The sequence below is a fragment of the Staurois parvus genome, unplaced genomic scaffold, assembly GCF_062004578.1.
Source record: "Staurois parvus isolate SC_StPar_1 unplaced genomic scaffold, SC_StPar_1.0 ptg000034l, whole genome shotgun sequence".
Classification (NCBI taxonomy): Eukaryota; Metazoa; Chordata; class Amphibia; order Anura; family Ranidae; genus Staurois; species Staurois parvus.
In genome coordinates, this window is record NW_028317830.1 from 529135 (window position 1) to 548833 (window position 19699).

Below are 19699 nucleotides of genomic sequence, written 5' to 3' on the forward strand. Positions count from 1 at the left end.
CCGTGCCATGCCAACTAACGGTTGTGTCTGACGTACCCACCGATCGTTGGCTGTAGGTGTCAGAGGTGACCTGGGAAGAGGAAGATGACCGAGCCAACCAATCGATGACGGCAGGGTTGTCGGTGGAGACACGACCGCTGGATGACACCGGGAGCACTGGCCTCTGGCTGCGACTAGTGCTGCCTCGACCCCTTCCTCTGCTGCCACGTCTGCTCACTCCTGAAACATTGCCTCCTCTGCCACTCCTCTGCGTGTTGTCTGACATACTCTTTATTTCAACGATTCTGTGTCCCTGAGTAACAATTCTGTGTCCCTGAGTAACAATTCTGTGTCCCTCAGTAACGATTCTGTGTTCCTCAGTAACAATTCTGTGTCCCTGAGTAACAATTCTGTGTCCCTCAGTAACGATTCTGTGTCCCTCAGTAACAATTCTGTGTCCCTGAGTAACAATTCTGTGTCCCTGAGTAACAATTCTGTGTCTGTCCCTGAGTAACAATTCTGTGTCCCTGAGTAACAATTCTGTGTCCCTCAGTAACAATTCTGTATCCCTGAGTAACAATTCTCTGTCCCTCAGTAACAATTCTGTGTCCCTCAGTAACAATTCTGTGTCCCTGAGTAACAATTCTGTGTCCCTGAGTAACAATTCCGTGTCCCTGAGTAACAATTCTGTGTTCCTGAGTAACAATTCTGTGTCCCTCAGTAACAATTCTGTGTCCCTCAGTAACAATTCTGTGTCCCTCAGTAACAATTCTGTGTCTGTCCCTGAGCAACAATTCTGTGTCCCTGAGTAACAATTCTGTGTCCCTCAGTAACAATTCTGTGTCTGTCCCTGAGTAACAATTCTGTGTCCCTGAGTAACAATTCTGTGTCCCTGAGTAACAATTCTGTGTCCCTCAGTAACAATTCTGTGTCCCTCAGTAACAATTCTGTGTCTGTCCCTGAGTAACAATTATGTGTCCCTGAGTAACAATTCTGTGTCTCTGAGTAACAATTCTGTGTCCCTCAGTAACAATTCTGTGTCCCTCAGTAACGATTCTGTGTCCCTCAGTAACAATTCTGTGTCCCTCAGTAACAATTCTGTGTCCGTGAGTAACAATTCTGTGTCTGTCCCTCAGTAACAATTCTGTGTCTGTCCCTGAGTAACAATTCTGTGTCCCTGAGTAACAATTCTGTGTCCCTGAGTAACAATTCTGTGTCCCTCAGTAACAATTCTGTGTCCCTCAGTAACGATTCTGTGTCCCTCAGTAACAATTCTGTGTCTGTCCCTGAGTAACAATTCTGTGTCCCTGAGTAACAATTCTGTGTCCCTCAGTAACAATTCTGTGTCCCTCAGTAACAATTCTGTGTCCCTCAGTAACAATTCTGTGTCTGTAAATGAGTAACAATTCTGTATCCCTGAGTAACAATTCTGTGTCCCTGAGTAACAATTCTGTGTCCCTCAGTAACAATTCTGTGTCCCTCAGTAACAATTCTGTGTCCCTCAGTAACAATTCTGTGTCCCTGAGTAACAATTCTGTGTCCCTGAGTAACAATTCTGTGTCCCTCAGTAACAATTCTGTGTCCCTCAGTAACAATTCTGTGTCCCTCAGTAACAATTCTGTGTCCCTGAGTAACAATTCTGTGTCCCTGATTAACAATTCTGTGTCCCTGAGTAACGATTCTGTGTCCCTAAGTAACGATTCTGTGACCCTAAAGTCTCTCTGTCCTTAATACAGACAGGTCTGTCTCTCTTGAATGACCGGAGGCTAATGGAGAATTGTAAGATGGCCGCAATTTATAGCTCCACCATTACACAGTGCTGTCTGGCAGGCTGCTGATTGGCTAATGCGATCACATGTCATGAATGAATGCATTATGGGTCAGCGCGCCTTGTCTGCGCGCCTTCCCAGAGATCCCCGCTCCGTCGCCACACATGTCGCCGCCATTTTTGGGAAAATTTGATTCGTGCATCCGAAGCTGGCTAATTTTCGGATTCGGCGCGAATCGAATATTTCCCAATATTCGAAACGAATTCCACTTCGCCTACTTCGATTCGCTCATCTCTAATCACAATAATCCAGGGGAAGTGGATATACACTCACTGGCCACTTTATTAGGTCCACCTTGCTAGTGCCAAGAAAACACCCCCAACACCATGACACCATCACCAGCCTGAAACATTGATACAAGGCAGGATGGATCCACCTCATCATGACACCACTATCACCAGCCTGAACCATTGATACAAGGCAGGATGGATCCCCCACACCATGACACCACCACCACCAGCCTGAAACATTGATACAAGGCAGGATGGATCCACCTCATCATGACACCACTATCACCAGCCTGAACCATTGATACAAGGCAGGATGGATCCAATACACCATGACACCACCACCACCAGCCTGAACCATTGATACAAGGCAGGATGGGATCCCCCACACCATGACACCACCACCACCAGCCTGAAACATTGATACAAGGCAGGATGGATCCACCTCATCATGACACCACCACCACCAGCCTGAACCATTGATACAAGGCAGGATGGATCCACCACACCATGACACCACCACCACCAGCCTGAACATTGATACAAGGCAAGATGGATCCCCCACACCATGACACCACCACCACCAGCCTGAACCATTGATACAAGGCAGGATGGATCCCCCACACCATGACACCACCACCACCAGCCTGAAACATTGATACAAGGCAGGATGGATCCACCTCATCATGAAACCACCACCACCAGTCTGAACCATTGATACAAGGCAGGATGGATCCACCTCATCATGACACCACCACCACCAGCCTGAACCATTGATACAAAGCAGGATGGATCCGCCATACCATGACAACACCACCAGCCTGAACCATTGATACAAGACAGGATGGATCCCCCACACCATGACACCACCACCAGCCTGAACCATCGATAAAAGGCAGGATGGATCCCCCACACCATGACACCACCACCACCAGCCTGAACCATTGATACAAGACAGGATGGATCCCCCACACCATGACACCACCACCAGCCTGAACCATCGATAAAAGGCAGGATGGATCCCCCACACCATGACACCACCACCACCAGCCTGAACCATTGATACAAGGCAGGATGGATCCACCACACCATGACACCACCACCACCACCAGCCTGAACCGTTGATACAAGGCAGGATGGATCCCCACATCATGACACCACCACCAGCAGCCTGAACCATTGATAGAAGGCAGGATGGATCCCCCACACCATGACACCACCACCAGCAGCTTGAACCATTGATACAAGGCAGGATGGATCCACCACACCATGACACCTCCACCAGCCTGAACCATTGATACAAGGCAGGATGGATCCCCCACACCATGACATCACCACCACCACCAGCCTGAACCATTGATACAAGGCAGGATGGATCCACCACACCATGACACCTCCACCAGCCTGAACCATTGATACAAGGCAGGATGGATCCATGCTTTCATGTTGTTTACATCAAATTCTGTCCCTACCATCTGAATGTCTCAGCTGAAATCCAGACTCATCAGACTAGGCAACGGTTTTCCAATCTTCTGTTGTCCAATTTTGGTGACCTGTGCAAATTGTAGCCGCCGTTTCCTGCTCTTAGCTGACAGGAGTGGCACCCGGTGTGGTCTTCTGCTGCTGTAGAGGTTGGACGTGTTGTGCGTTCAGAGATGGTATTCTGTATACCTTGGTTGTAACAAGTGGCTATTGAAGTTAGTGTTGCCTTTCTATCATCTGGAACCAGTCTGCCCATTCTCCTTTGAACTCTACACCAACAAGGCATTTTCCTCCACACAACTGATGCTCACTGGATATTTTCTCCTTTTCGTACCATTCTCTGTAAACTAGAGATGGTTGAGTGTGAAAATTCCAGTAGATCAGCAGTTTTTGAAATGCTCAGACCAGCCCGTCTGGCACCAACCACCATGCCACATTCAAAGTCACTTAAATCCCCTTTCTTCCTTATGCTGATGCTCGGTTTGAACTTTAGCAAGTCGTCTTCACCACGTCTAGATGCCTAAATGCATTGAGTTGGTGCTATGTGATTGGCTGGTTAGCAATTTGTGTTACTGAACCATTGACCAGGTGGACCTCATAACATGGCCGGTGAGTGTATATAACAAGTTACAACTTAATAGTTTCAAACAAGGATATTCCACATCATACAAACCAGCCATCTAATGACAAAAGGAAACTAGAAGGAAACTTCTCTTTGTCAGGGCTGCAAATTTCAAATCTGAAGGGTTTGTTGCAAACCCCTGGTAGTAGCAAATCTGGACCTCACTCGTATTGCCTGTGGATATTTACTTTGAAATGCCACTACAGAGTGTTGATCCCTCCCAGGGGTATCCAATAGGAAGGATTTTTTGTTGTTCTCTCTAGATTAGCTGATGGTTTTCTATTTATTTAGGCTGAACTCCATGGCAATGTATCTTTCTTCTCTTTGATTGACTATGTAAATCCTGTGTATACAGGTAGCCAGGAGACAGTATTTGCATTAGTCAGTCCATGCATAAAACATCTTGTAGAGGAATATTCGCCGTAGAGAGACAGGAAGATACAGCCGGGGAAATGTCATCACTGGAAGTTATGCTGATCCTCACCTTCACAGAAGGGGCACTGGCAATTATTCTAAACGCGATTATTGTCGCAATCAATAGTAAAAGAGTGAAGAGTGGGTTGAGGTGGAACCTGTCTGAGCTCACCCAGCTGGTCATGGGAATGGTGAACATCACTATGCGTTGTTGTACAGCATCTCAGATCATATTCAGTGTATATTGGCCCTCCTCCTGTTCTTCCATTGAAGGACTTTGCTCAACGCTCGCCTTCCTACAGCAGTTCCACATGTGCTTCAGCTTTTGGCTCACCGCCTGCCTCTGTGCCTATTACTGCACCACCATCACCAACTCCAACCACCGCCTCTTCCTATGGATAAAGAGGACCCTCTCATTCCACCTGCCTACTATGCTCCTCATTTTAGGATTGGGGTCACTTTTTCTAACTTTTCCATTGGTCTTCCAATTTCAAGTCAAGCCTCAAAAGCTATATTCAGGAAACAGCACCTCTGTAGTACATGTGGTGTCCTACGATGTCTATTGGCTAGTGATAACAAGTATGTTTGGCTGCTTTCTGCCTTTTTTCTTTATTTTTCTCTCAATGATCACCACGGTTTTCTCACTCGTAAGACATGTCCAGAGAATAAAATACAACCAGCCTGGATTTGCTGGTCCTAAACTCCATGCTCACACCAATGCTATAAGGACCATGCTTCTCTTCCTTATACTGTCTGTTGTGTTTTATGTCTCGGAGACCCTTCTCTACGTAGAACATTCAGTTGGCGATCCCATGATTTACATTAAGTTGTTGATAGTCACAATTTTTCCGACGGCCGAGGCCGCCATCATTATCCAGGCCAACCCTCAGCTCCGGAAAATCATTTTGGAAAGATTCTGCAGAGTGAGATCTGGGGAAAATGATACTTAGAGCTTGGGTTATGTTGGATATTATTAATAAGAGCTATCAGCGATTCTTTTGGCACCTCATGGCCACGGCCCATGTAAAATTTAACTTAAAACAACACACGTGAGAGGCAAATAGGGATCATAAGCATTCCATGGTAATATCTAGTTAAAAAAATTCAACATTTGTTGTGTATATTAATTAATTATTGGGTGTTACATTATATAGTTGAGTAAGAATGAAGGAGTGCTGGTGTCCAGAGCAATGCAACTCTTGGTGGAAGAATACAATTGTTTATTGAAAGTGTAAAAACATACAGATAGAGCAAATGCATTTGCTTCCCCCAGGGCTGTTGGTATGTGCTACTGGAGTGGACTCCATGGTCGTACCAGAAACTTTTGTGATGGCAAATGCTGGCTTGCATGATGCAGAAGCAAATGGAGTTGCATTATCTGGACACTGGGCGATCCTTCCTTCTTCTCTACTAAAGCAACAGCTCCATTGTCCCAGTAAGGTAGCAGCCCAAACCAACAAAGGGTGATCAGCACCACCACTCATCACCGACTAGTGTGATGCAGAGGCAAAAGAAGTTGCATTATCTGAAAACCAGGAGCTCCTTCCTTCTTGCTCAAGTATCATCTCTACTGAAGCAACAGCTCCATCATACCGGTGAGGTAGCAGCCCAAACCTCCAAAGGCTGATCAGCAGCACCACTCATCACCGGCTAGTGTGATACAGAGGCAAAAGAAGTTGCATTATCAGGACACTGGGTGATCCTTCCTTCTTCTTTACTGAAGCAACAGCTCCATCATACCGGTGAGGTAGCAGCCTGAACCTCCAAAATGTGATCAGTACCACCACTCATCACCGGCTAGTGTGATACAGAGGCAAAAAGAAGTTTCAATATCCAGACACCGGGCAGCCTTTCCGTCTTACTCAAGTATCATCTCTACTGAAGCAACAGCTCCATCATACTGGTAAGGTAGAAGCCCGAACCTCCAAAGGGTGATCAGCACAACCACTCATCACCAACTAGCGTGATGCAGAGACAAAAAGAAGTTGCATTATCCAGACACCGGGCAGCCTTTCCTTCTTACTCAATTATCATCTCTACTGAAGAGATGGAGCCATCATACCGGTGAGGTAGCAGCCCGAACTTCCAAAGGCTGATCAGCACCACCACTCATCACCGGCTAGTGTGATACAGAGGCAAAAGAAGTTATATTATTCCAGACACCAGGCGTTCCTTCCATCTTACTCAAGTGGCATCTCTACTGAAGCGATGGCATCATTGTACCAGTAAGGAAGCAGCCCAAACCTCCAAGGGGTGACCAGCACCACTACTGATCACTGGTTAGTATGATACAGAGACAAAAGAATGTGCTTTATTCCAGGCACCAGGAGCTCCTTCCTTCTTACTCAAGTAGCATCTCTACTGAAGCATTGGCACCATCATACCAGTAAGGTAGCAGCCCAAACTTTTAAAGGGCGATCAGCACCACCACTCATCACTGGCTAGTGTGATACAGAGGCAAAAGAAGTTGCATTATTCCAGACACCAGGCGCTCCTTCCTTCTTACTCAAGTATCATCTCTACTGAAGCGATGGTGTCATTGTACCAGTAAGGAAGCAGCCCAAACCTCTAAAGGGTGACCAGCACCATCACTTCCCCATGAAACCACCTAATGACTATCAGTCACTGCATAAATCAGTCCAGCGAGGTCTCTAGCTCCAATTAGTCATTTTATAGTCAGAACAATGAGGATTGTATCATACCATAACGAAATCAAGGTGACCCATCTATTCTTCAATTTTTGATGGTTCCATATATTTTTTAATTGCTATTTCATTAGTTAAAATGTCTAATTTCTCTCTCTCTTTCCATTCAAAGGCTGTTTGTTTTGTACTTGCTAGTAATGAGAATTATAATAAATTGTGCAACTTATCACTTATCTTTTTCCTTCTAATTTCTATATTGATTAGTGCTTTCGGTCAAGCTGACTTGCATTTTGATGAAGATATCCTTGTTGTTGGTCAAAGGGTTTGTATCTTGCATAAATAGTTATTTTTTTTAATCTTTGCATGGGAGCAATGGAGTCCCTAGGGGGGTGCGGGGGGTGCGGGCCATACCGGGAGACACCATCACAGGGGATGCAGGATGCCGGCACAGTGACAGCTGACCCGCCCCGGTGTAGCGATAAAATGAGTATCGCCTGAAGAAACTGCACTTGTGCCAGTTTCAGGCCGAAGAAGCAGATCGTAGGCTATGTGCTAAAGTCAGAAATCAGCTTCTTCGGCCTGAAACCGGCACATACGCAGTTGATTCAGGGGATACATATCTTCAAGGGATACTCATTTTACCGCTACACCGGCACCGCTCCTTCCTCTCTAGATGGGTGACACCACGTGTTACCGCACGGGTGACACCAGCCCTAGGGACGCCTCTGAATGGGAGCTTGTGGACCAATAAATATGACAGAGGTAATAAACAGAGAGTAGAAAAAATACAATCTGTATAAATAAAATGATGGCAGATGAAAAGTGTCCGCATAATTATTTTTTCAAACCTTGTGAAAAAAATGCCAAATATTTATTTTTTTCTTTTTAGTCCATGGATGATTTAGATACACATCATACACAGGTCATAATTATTATAGAAACATAGAAAAGTGGAGGCAGAAAAAGACCAAGTGGTCCATCGAGTCTGACATTGTTTTTATTTATACATTTTTTGTATTTTTTTTTTTTAATTTCTTGGTTTTCTTTTTTTTTTCTGTTACCTTTTTGTCTGAGTATAGATCTATGTTTGTCCCAAACATGTGGACCGGCTCACCACCTCTGCTGGAAGTATATTCCAAGCATCAACTACTCTTTCAGTAAAATAATACTTTTTAATAATAGCTTTGAACTTTCCTCCCGTTATTTTGAGCCCTCTTGAACCTTATTCACCCCTTTGATGTATGTAAAGGTTTCAGTCTTGTCTTCCCTTTCCCTTCTTTCCTCCAGACTGGACATACGAAGTTCCTGAAGTCTCTCCTGATACGTATTATCTCTCAGACCCCTCGCCATTTTTGCTTCCCGTCTTCGGACTCATGTGATTAAATTACATTTTATTCTAACGTGTTTCCACTTTTTCAGCCACATCAGGATAACACCTACATTATAATTGTTATATGGCCCTATTAACATAGCTCAATGTATATTTTGTAACAGATAGTAGAGTGCTGTGCAAACTGTTGGCGCCATATAAATCCTGAAGAATAATAATAACAATAATAATATATTTGTAATTTTTTGTTTAGGCGTGCAGTTAGAACGGGAACACATGACAAACATATATATATACAGTATATTTTTCTTTTCACATTTGCCTGCAAAAGTGGAAACACCCTTTCCTAAGGAGGCGGGAGGTAGACAGATCCCCCCAGGTCAGTGCTCTCCTCCCTTTGGGTTGATATAGGGATTGTGGTGCCACACAGAACACTTCCCGTCATGTATACAGACCTACAGATAATGTGCGTGCAGTTAGAACGGGAACACATGACAAACATATATATATACAGTATATTTTTCTTTTCACATTTGCCTGCAAAAGTGGAAACACCCTTTCCTAAGGAGGCGGGAGGTAGACAGATCCCCCCAGGTCAGTGCTCTCCTCCCTTTGGGTTGATATAGGGATTGTGGTGCCACACAGAACACTTCCCGTCATGTATACAGACCTACAGATAATGTGAGTCAATATGTGTTGTATATGGGGAAAAGGAAATGCCACCATTGGTATAGGAAGGGATTCTTTATGGAAAGAGGCATGAAGCTATGGAATGTTCTAACACATGCAGTATTATATAAAAAAAAAACTGGTAACCAAGAATGAAATTTCTTTGAATTTCTCGAAATATAATATGTTTGTAGATTGCCCATTGATAAACACAAAGTCATAAGATGCCTACAGAATGGGCTGGGTGAATGTCTCCTGCTGAGATGGTAGGCCTGATCTCCGGCATTCTTGATTTGGTTTTCTGGGAGCTAACTTTATTGTGTCTCCTAGGTCAGCATTGGACACCCACTGACGGGTCATAGTGGGATTGATTTACTAAAGGCAGATAGACTGTGCACTTTGTAAGTGCAGTTGCTCCGGAGCTTAGTAAACGAGATGAAGCTTCACTTTGAGAACACCCAATCAAAGAAAATTAAAACAGCATTTTTGCTTGCACACGATTGCGGGGTGGAGCTTCCCCTCATATGTTAAGTTCTGGAGCAAATACCCATTCAGGGTGTAACTGCACTCACAAAGTGCACAGTCTATTTCCCTTTAGTAAATCAATCTGAAACTGAAAAAAATCTGCTGATGGATGGAGATGCTGAATGTGTTTGGACTAGCTTTGTTTTTGCTCAAGTTATATAATAATTTACCTTTTTTGTAATGAGTAAAGCATATTTTGGATTTGTTAAACTTTTTCCAAGTCCAATGTATGGACCCAAAGAGTTAGATGTGTAGGATGGCCTCAGCCACCACTCCAGCCACGTCTTCTGATAAGTTTTGCCACGGCCACCGGGACCAAGCCCTGGTGGTCGGGGTGAAACGCGTCAGACGGTGTGGCTGGAGCGGCACCTGAAGCCATCCTACATATATGACTCTTTGGGTCGGTTTGGGCGGTGTCCATCCCTTCATTGCTCTGGAATCACTGGAATCATTCTGGGCTGCTACTACCTTCTATGGACGCAGCTCAAACCGACCCAAAGAGTCAGATGTGTAGGATGGCCTCAGCCGCCACTCCAGCCACGTCTTCTGATAATTTTTGCCACGGCCACCGGGACCAAGCCCTGGTGGTCGGGGTGAAACGTGTCAGACGGTGTGGCTGGAGTGGCACCTGAAGCCATCCTACACATTTGATTCTTTGGGTCGGTTTGGACAGCATCCATCCCTTCATTGCTCTGGAATCTCTGGAATCATTCTGGGCTGCTGCTACCTTTTCTCTACAAGCCGGCGGGGTAACTCTCATTTACTTTCCGCTTGGAGAGGCGCCATAAGGGTTTCTCCATGCTATGTCAAGTCCAATGTATGATGGTTTTTGGCTCACAGCCTGGATCCGAGAACATACATGTGTTGATATATGTTCCTCTCCTCTGTCTTGCTGTCTAGTATGTCAAAGTTTAATCACACAATCCGGAGACTACTCAGCTGCCCCACCTTAAGCCTCATAATAGCAGAGCTGCCGAAGACAAACGTTAGTCCCTCCATAGAAGCCCTAGAGTAAGGTTAGATGACCCATTTGTACCCAGGAGAAGCAGCTAGGGAATGAGGAACACAAAACAGCAAAAAAAGACAAATGATTGCTAGGCCAGCTGACATGACTGGATGGAGATATTTGGGGATCAGCCTGGAGGCATGACTACACTAGAAATGGGAGACAATTGATTTTGTCAGTCAATGCTAATGTTGTCAAAGGGCCAGTACTACCCAAAATGAGCTCAGCTGTCAACTGTCCCGTTGTAGTGGTGATTGGGTTCAGTACAAATTCAAGAAATGTTAAAATGAGATGCCTCTAACTGATTGCTGTCCATAGTGTGAACAATGTTGCAGAGATGTACAATACACGTCTACAACACATAAATCAAGACAGAAATTATAATTGTATTACCCCTTCTTAAAAAAAAAAAAATAGAAAGGAGACATCGGATGGTAGACTTCTGCTTGCTTTTTGTATGTCATTCTAACATCCATTAGTCTCCTGGAAACCAAGGCCACCGAGGATGCATCCATGCAAATTCGTAGCTGAGCCTCACAAACCATTTGCATCAAACTCAGAGGTTCACCTGTCAGCCTTCACAGATCATAAAATCATCCTTTGAGAAAGGATCACCGCCATGACTTCTGCCGGGACCACCTTACTGACCATGACCATTGCCCTGCAAACTGGAACAGGGATAGCTTTCAACTCTTGTATTGCGTCCTTCAGCTTCAAGAGCCGGAAAAATGGATCCAGTTTTCATCCAACCAATATGATCTTCTTCACCATGGGGCTGGTCAACGTCTTCCTGCAGTGTGTCCTCACAGCCCAGAATACCATTTATCTCCTTTGGCCCTGTTTGTTCTTCCTTAAGAAATTCAATTTAGGTGTATCCATGCTGGCCCAATGTATGGCTTACTGTAGCTTCTGGCTGACCGGTTGGTTGTGTGCTCACTATTGTGTGAGCATAGTCCACCTTGGCCATCAGCTGATTGCTAGATTCAAAAGACTTCTCTCGTCTTTCCTTCCTCATGTTCTACTGCTATCAATCCTTGGTCCATTTCTATTGAGTGTTCTCTCTATCTGGACGGTCGATACTCTACTTGAGGTGAAGCCATCATCAAACCGCACAGGAAGCCCCTGTATTAGTGGTGCAACGTTCCACCTTAATGTAGCCTACAGAGTGATGAGCATCTTCCTGGGCTGCTGTCTACCTTTTGTCCTGGCACTGACCTCTACTGCCATCACCATATCCTCTCTGATCAGGCACATGAATAAAATGAAGCACAATATCTCGGGATATACTCGCTCCAGCCTCCAGACTCTCACTCACGCCACAAGAACAATGGTCCTGTTTCTTCTACTTTCCATATTATTTTACGTTTTTGAGCTCCTGTTCTCCGCCATGATCACCGACACTTCTGTAGAGGTCACATCCACCCTGAGTTCCTTTATAATCATGTCCTTCCCAACGTTTGAGGCCGCCATCATTATCCAGGCCGTTCCTAAGCTGAGGAAAAAGATCTGGGGGAAGTTCTGCTGTGACAACGAAAGCAACAAGCGGACTGAGGACAACCATTAGAGTTAATGGTTGGGTCGGTGGTCGGTCACTATTCATTCACTGCTGGGACGAATGGGGATTTTGGTGAACTTGATTTCATTAGAAAAATGAGTTGATGCTGCCTTCACTCACAACTTGTAAAAAAAAAATGCCTGCTAATTTTAATGATTTTATTGTTTGATTTTCCAAGATATCATGATGTAGTCAATATTCTCGGCTGAAAAAAGGGAATTTTATTTCACAGTATAAAAAAACAGATAAAAAAAATAACAAAGTAAAATATTTAGTTGTGTCCTTTTCCTCAATTCCGTGTATTTTATTATTATGGGTTTTTTTTTCAAAATTGTTATATTGGTTTTCGAAAAATATTCTGCAAAACAGCCTTTGGGCATAACATAAAAAAAAACAAAACAATCCCGAGCGTAGTCACACCTCCGGGTATCAGCCGTCACATGACCAAGGTAGGCAATCAGGAGGTAGAAGCAGCTGTGTATTTAGGTTTTGTGCTGCCCTAGGCAACACTAAAAATTGGGGCCCCCCACAGAGACAGCCTGGCATTGACCAAGAACACCCGTGCCCCCCACCCGAGCCTTCCACTACTACTGCCCCCCACCCGAGCCTTCCACTACTACTGCCCCCCATCCGAACCTTCCACTACTACTGCCCCCCATACACCGGCCACCATCCCCCATAGCGAGAAAGAGAAAGACACTCACCTTCACGGCTCTGGATATCGCCGGGAACGAGAGTCGGGCTGTGCATACACCGTCATGGAACCTGCAGCCTCTCTCGGAACCCACCAGGTCCCCATGCCGCTTGTGTCCTTTCTTCCATCCCTTCTTCCAAGGGGCCCCTGAAAAATGCGCCTTAGGCAAATGCCTTTTGGTAAATACACCCCTGGGTAGAAGGTAGGCGCTATCATAGAACATCTCAAATTTCAGAAATATAAGAAGAAATTTAGGAGTATAACACAACAAATTATAAAGTGTGAGCAATGTATTGTCCCAGGGAGATGCTAAAAGGTGAAGAGTGGGTACACGGGGGGGGGGGGTCACCAGGACAATCTCCATGTAGTCTCTCCCCCTCAAGGAACAGAGAATTCACTCACCATTCCCTTTGGCCAAGCACAGTATCATCTCTAGCATTGGTAGTAGAGGGAGATTCCATTCAACTATCCCTCCTGGGGGCCACCTCAGGAGTGATATGTCAACTTACACAATGGGACCCCTAAATTGACAGTTTTCTTCCAGCTTTCTACAGTTGGGGTTCCGATTTCCACGCCGGGCTTTTCTAATGTAGAAGACCCAGAAGCATTCCAGAGGCCCTAAAAAAGGCTAGATGGTTGACCAAGCCCAGTAGACAATCGACCATCCTCTTCTGATATGTTTTGCCATGGCCACCGAGACCAAGCCCCGGTGGTCGGTTGCAACACATCAGCCGGTGTGGCTGGAGCGGCATCTGAAGCCATCCTACACATCTGATTCTTTGGGTCGGTTTGGGCGGCGTCCGTCCCTTCATTGCTCTGGAATCTCTGGAATCGTTCTGGGCCACTGCTACCTTCTGTCTACAAACCGGCGGGGTAACTCTCATTTACTTTCAGCTTGGAGAGGCGCCATAAGGGTTTCTCCATGGTATGTCAAGTCCAATGTATGATGGTTTTTGGCTCACAGCCTGGCTCCGAGAACATTCATGTGTTGATATATGTTTATCTCCTCTGTCTTGCTGTCTAGTATGTCAAAGTTTAATCACACAATCTGAGACTACCCAGCTGCCCCACCTTAAGCCTCATAAAAGCAGCTCTGCCGAAGACGAACGTTAGTCCCTCCATAGAAGTCCTAGAGTTACGTTAGATGACCCATTTGTACCCAAGAGAAGCAGCTGGGGAATGAGGAACACAAAAGAGCAAAAAAAGACAAATGATTGCTAGGCCAGCTGACACGACTAGATGGAGATTTTTGGGGGGTCAGCCTGGAGGCATGACTACACTACAAATGGGAGACAATTGATTTGTCAGTCAATAGAAGACCCAGAAGCGTTCCAGAGGCCGTAGAAAAGGCTAGATGGTTGACCAAGCCCAGTAGACAATCGACCACCGTTTGAGGGATGGAAATCGTGGTTACTGAGCCAATAAACTGCAGGATATCGATCCAAAATATATGCGGAAACAGGACCAAAAAAACGCGAAAAACGTCTGCAGGCGTGTCTCCGCACCGCCAACAATTAGGTGCTGCTGTGGGGTAAATATGGTGTAGTCTGAGCAGTGTAAGGTCAGCCATGAGAAGAATTTTAAATTCAATTATCCAACCCCGTGTGGCCAAGTCTATTTTATTATTATGTTAAAAAAAAATAAAAAAAATAAACATTTTTTTTGCTGCTGTGAAAAAGTCAAATAATGTCCTAATACAGAAAAACACACTCAAAAAAAATCAGGCGTCATTTAGAACCTGTCGCATCCTTAACCAGTTCCGCGGAACTGAATTAGAATCAGAATTACTGCTACAGGGCGGCACGGGTGCGCAAAATCCCGTACATATACATGATTGTGCAGTTCTGGGTGGAGGCCTACCTGTGCCACCATTCGTGTTCCCGGCTGTCAATCACCCGCCCCAGTATATATACCACCATTTGTAGACAGTATAACTTTCACAAAAACCAATTAATTTACACATATTGGGATTTTTTTTAACAAAGACCTGGAGCAGAATACATTTTGGCCTAAATTTATGACGAAGTTTGATTATTTAAATTTTTTTACTGTACATGTTTAATAGCAAAAAGTCAAAAATATTGTTTTTCTCAAAATTATCGGCTTTTTTTTTTAGAGCGCAAAAAAATAAAAAACACAGAGGCGATCAAATACCACTTAAAGGACGCTCTATTTATATCTATATATTTAAAAAGGACATAAATTTCATTTGGGTGCAGCGTTGCATGACTGCACAATTGTCAGTTAAAGTAACGCAGTGCTGTATTGCAAAAAATGGCCTAATCAGGAAGGGGGATAAATCTTCTGGAGGTCGAGGGGTTTAAGAGTGACTTATTTGGTATCTATTTACTCGGTGTGACATCATCATTTCAATGTGACAAAAAAATTGGTTATTATGTTGTGTTTTTGTGCATTAAAATTCAAAAAAGTGTACATAAAAAAAACTTTGAAAAACCTTTTGAAAAAAAAATCTTAAATCACCCAAATTAACCTTTCACAAAATTTTAAATGAAATGTTAAAAATTTGGGAAAAATATGTGGAAGTGAAGACTGACAATTTCAATCATTCCTATATACTACTAAATACCCAGTACAGTCCGTGCAAAGAATAATTAAAGCTACAAGAAAATATATTGTATTCTGGTTTTTTTTAAACAAAGAAGTTTATTTTCTAAAAAAAAAAAAAAAAAAAAAAAATCCTAGAGCAGAACAAAGATGGCTGAGCAGGTGAGTAATGTGGACACGAGACATTTGTCAGTAAAATCAGCTGAGATTGGGTTGTCACACAATGTAACACAAAGCGCGGCGGATATTTCCATCCTCAGCTCAGAACATTTGTATAGATACAATTTCACAAACCAGGCAACAGGACAACATCCGCAAACACATCGTCCGCAGGAAATTCATCTTCAGAGTCATTTATTATCACAAGGATGGAATTGAATAAATACTTCTTAATTAGGAAATGTGGCCCATTATTTACATTTCCAAACCAGATTTTAGACTTCTAGAGAGGTAGAATATAGTGATAATGACATATTCCCATTTTATTGAACTTTAGTTTTTGGGAACAGGGAAATTCTCTTTGTGACTCGATCAGACTTATCCAATATTAACAAATAAATAAAATAAATGTATAATTAATTCTATAACTATTAATAACAAGAAATAGAAAACAAAACAAAATGAGTTTAATTCTGTAACTTCCAATAATTAAAAATAAATAAAATCAATGTGAATTTATTCTATAATTACCAATAATAAGAAATAGAAAACAAAACAAAATGAGTTTAATTCTGTAACGTCCAATAATAAGAAAGAGATAAAATCAACATGAATTTATTTCTGTGATGTCCGATAATAGGAAAGAAACACAATCAGCATGAATGAGCCGGGTCCTCTAATTCCTCTAATTCGAACTTTATTGTAATTCTACTGTCCCCCCTATATGGTAAGGCACTGAGTAAACCGTTGGAGCTATATAAATCCTGTATATTATTATTATTATTATTATTATTATTAATAATAATAATAATAATAATAATTTCATTATGTTAATTCTAATAATTAGAAATAAATAACACCAGTATGAGTTTAATTCTGTAACTTCCAATAATTAAAAAAAAAATAAAATCAAAGTGAACTTAATTGTATAACTACCAATAATAAGAAATAGAAAACAAAACAAAATGAGTTTAATTCTGTAACTTCCAATAATAAGAAAGAGATAAAATCAACATGAATTTAATTCTGTAATGTCCAATAATAGGAAAGGAACACAATCAGCATGAATGAGCCGGGTCCTCTAATTCCTTCTGTATCGAACTGTATTGTAATTCTACTGTCCCCCCTATATGGTAAGGCGCTGTGTAAACTGTTGGCGCTATATAAATCCTGTATATTATTATTATTAATAATAATAATTTAATTCTGTTAATTTTAATAATTAGAAATAAATAAAATCAATGTGAGTTTAATTCTGTAACTACCAATAATAATAAATAAATAAAATCAATGTGGAATTAATTCTATAATTACTAATAATAAGAAATAGAAAACAAAACAAAATGAGTTTAATTCTGTAACTTCCAATAATTAAAAATAAATAAAATCAATGTGAATTTAATTCTATAACTACCAATAATAAGAAATAGAAAACAAAACAAAATGAGTTTAATTCTGTAACTTCCAATAATAAGAAAGAGATAAAATCAACATGAATTTAATTCTGTAATGTCCAATAATAGGAAAGAAACACAATCAGCATGAATGAGTCCTCTAATTCCTCTAATTCGAACTTTATTGTAATTCTACTGTCCCCCCTATATGGTAAGGCACTGCGTAAACCGGTGGCGCTATATAAATCCTGTATATTATTATTAATAATAATAATTTAATTCTGTTAATTCTAATTATTAGAAATAAATAAAATCAATATGAGTTTAATTCTGTAACATCCAATAATTAGAAATAAATAAAACCAATGTGAATTTAATTCTATAACTACCAATAATAATAAAAAAAAAATCAATGTGGAATTAATTCTATAATTACCAATAATAAGAAATAGAAAACAAAACAAAATGAGTTTAATTCTGTAACTTCCAATAATAAGAAAGAGATAAAATCAACATGAATTTAATTCTGAAATGTCCAATAATAGGAAAGAAACACAATCAGCATGAATGAGCCGGGTCCTCTAATTCTTCTAATTCGAACTTTATTGTAATTCTACTGTCCCCCCTATATGGTAAGGCACTGCATAAACTGTTGGCGCTATATAAATCCTGTATATTATTATTAATAATAATAATAATAATTTAATTATGTTAATTCTAATAATTAGAAATAAATAACACCAGTATGAGTTTAATTCTGTAACTTCCAATAATTAAAAAAAAAATAAAATCAAAGTGAACTTAATTCTTTAACTACCAATAATAAGAAATAGAAAACAAAACAAAATGAGTTTAATTCTGTAACTTCCAATAATAAGAAAGAGATAAAATCAACATGAATTTAATTCTGTAATGTCCAATAATAGGAAAGAAACACAATCAGCATGAATGAGTCCTCTAATTCCTCTAATTCGAACTTTATTGTAATTCTACTGTCCCCCCTATATGGTAAGGCACTGCGTAAACCGGTGGCGCTATATAAATCCTGTATATTATTATTAATAATAATAATTTAATTCTGTTAATTCTAATTATTAGAAATAAATAAAATCAATATGAGTTTAATTCTGTAACATCCAATAATTAGAAATAAATAAAATCAGAGTGAATTTAATTCTATAACTACCAATAATAAGAAATAAATAAAATTAATGTGAAATTAATTCTATAATTACCAATAATAAGAAATAGAAAACAAAACAAAATGAGTTTAATTCTGTAACTTCCAATAATTAAAAATAAATAAAATCAATGTGAACTTAATTCTATAACTACCAATAATAGGAAATAGAAAACAAAACAAAATGAGTTTAATTCTGTAACTTCCAATAATAAGAAAGAGATAAAATCAACATGAATTTAATTCTGTAATGTCCAATAATAGGAAAGAAACACAATCAGCATGAATGAGTCCTCTAATTCCTCTAATTCGAACTTTATTGTAATTCTACTGTCCCCCCTATATGGTAAGGCACTGCGTAAACCGGTGGCGCTATATAAATCCTGTATATTATTATTAATAATAATAATTTAATTCTGTTAATTCTAATTATTAGAAATAAATAAAATCAATATGAGTTTAATTCTGTAACATCCAATAATTAGAAATAAATAAAACCAATGTGAATTTAATTCTATAACTACCAATAATAATAAAAAAAAAATCAATGTGGAATTAATTCTATAATTACCAATAATAAGAAATAGAAAACAAAACAAAATGAGTTTAATTCTGTAACTTCCAATAATAAGAAAGAGATAAAATCAACATGAATTTAATTCTGAAATGTCCAATAATAGGAAAGAAACACAATCAGCATGAATGAGCCGGGTCCTCTAATTCTTCTAATTCGAACTTTATTGTAATTCTACTGTCCCCCCTATATGGTAAGGCACTGCATAAACTGTTGGCGCTATATAAATCCTGTATATTATTATTAATAATAATAATAATAATTTAATTATGTTAATTCTAATAATTATAAATAAATAAAATCAATATGAGTTTAATTCTGTAACATCCAATAATTAGAAATAAATAAAATCAATGTGGAATTAATTCTATAATTACCAATAATAAGAAATAGAAAACAAAACAAAATGAGTTTAATTCTGTAACTTCCAATAATAAGAAAGAGATAAAATCAACATGAATTTATTCTGTAATGTCCAATAATAGGAAAGAAACACAATCAGCATGAATGAGCCGGGTCCTCTAATTCCTCTAATTCGAACTGTATTGTAATTCTACTGTCCCCCCTACATGGTAAGGCACTGCATAAACTGTTGGCGCTATATAAATCCTGTATATTATTATTAATAATAATAATTTAATTCTGTTAATTTTAATAATTAGAAATAAATAAAATCAATATGAGTTTAATTCTGTAACATCCAATAATTAGAAATAAATAAAATCAGAGTGAATTTAATTCTATAACTACCAATAATAAGAAATAAATAAAATTAATGTGAAATTAATTCTATAATTACCAATAATAAGAAATAGAAAACAAAACAAAATGAGTTTAATTCTGTAACTTC

General features: G+C 40.4%; 2 protein-coding genes across 2 annotated transcripts; both read left to right on the top strand.

The window, feature by feature from the left end:
* Positions 1-4591: 4591 nt before the first annotated feature.
* On the top strand, positions 4592-5503 carry LOC149470642 (taste receptor type 2 member 4-like). Its single transcript, XM_089661126.1, has one exon. The coding sequence runs from the start codon at positions 4592-4594 to the stop codon at positions 5501-5503; it is 912 nt and encodes a 303-aa protein (XP_089517252.1).
* Positions 5504-11347: 5844 nt separating this feature from the next.
* Positions 11348-12292, top strand: LOC149470643 (taste receptor type 2 member 40-like). The gene has a single exon (XM_089661139.1). The coding sequence runs from the start codon at positions 11348-11350 to the stop codon at positions 12290-12292; it is 945 nt and encodes a 314-aa protein (XP_089517265.1).
* Positions 12293-19699: the final 7407 nt, after the last annotated feature.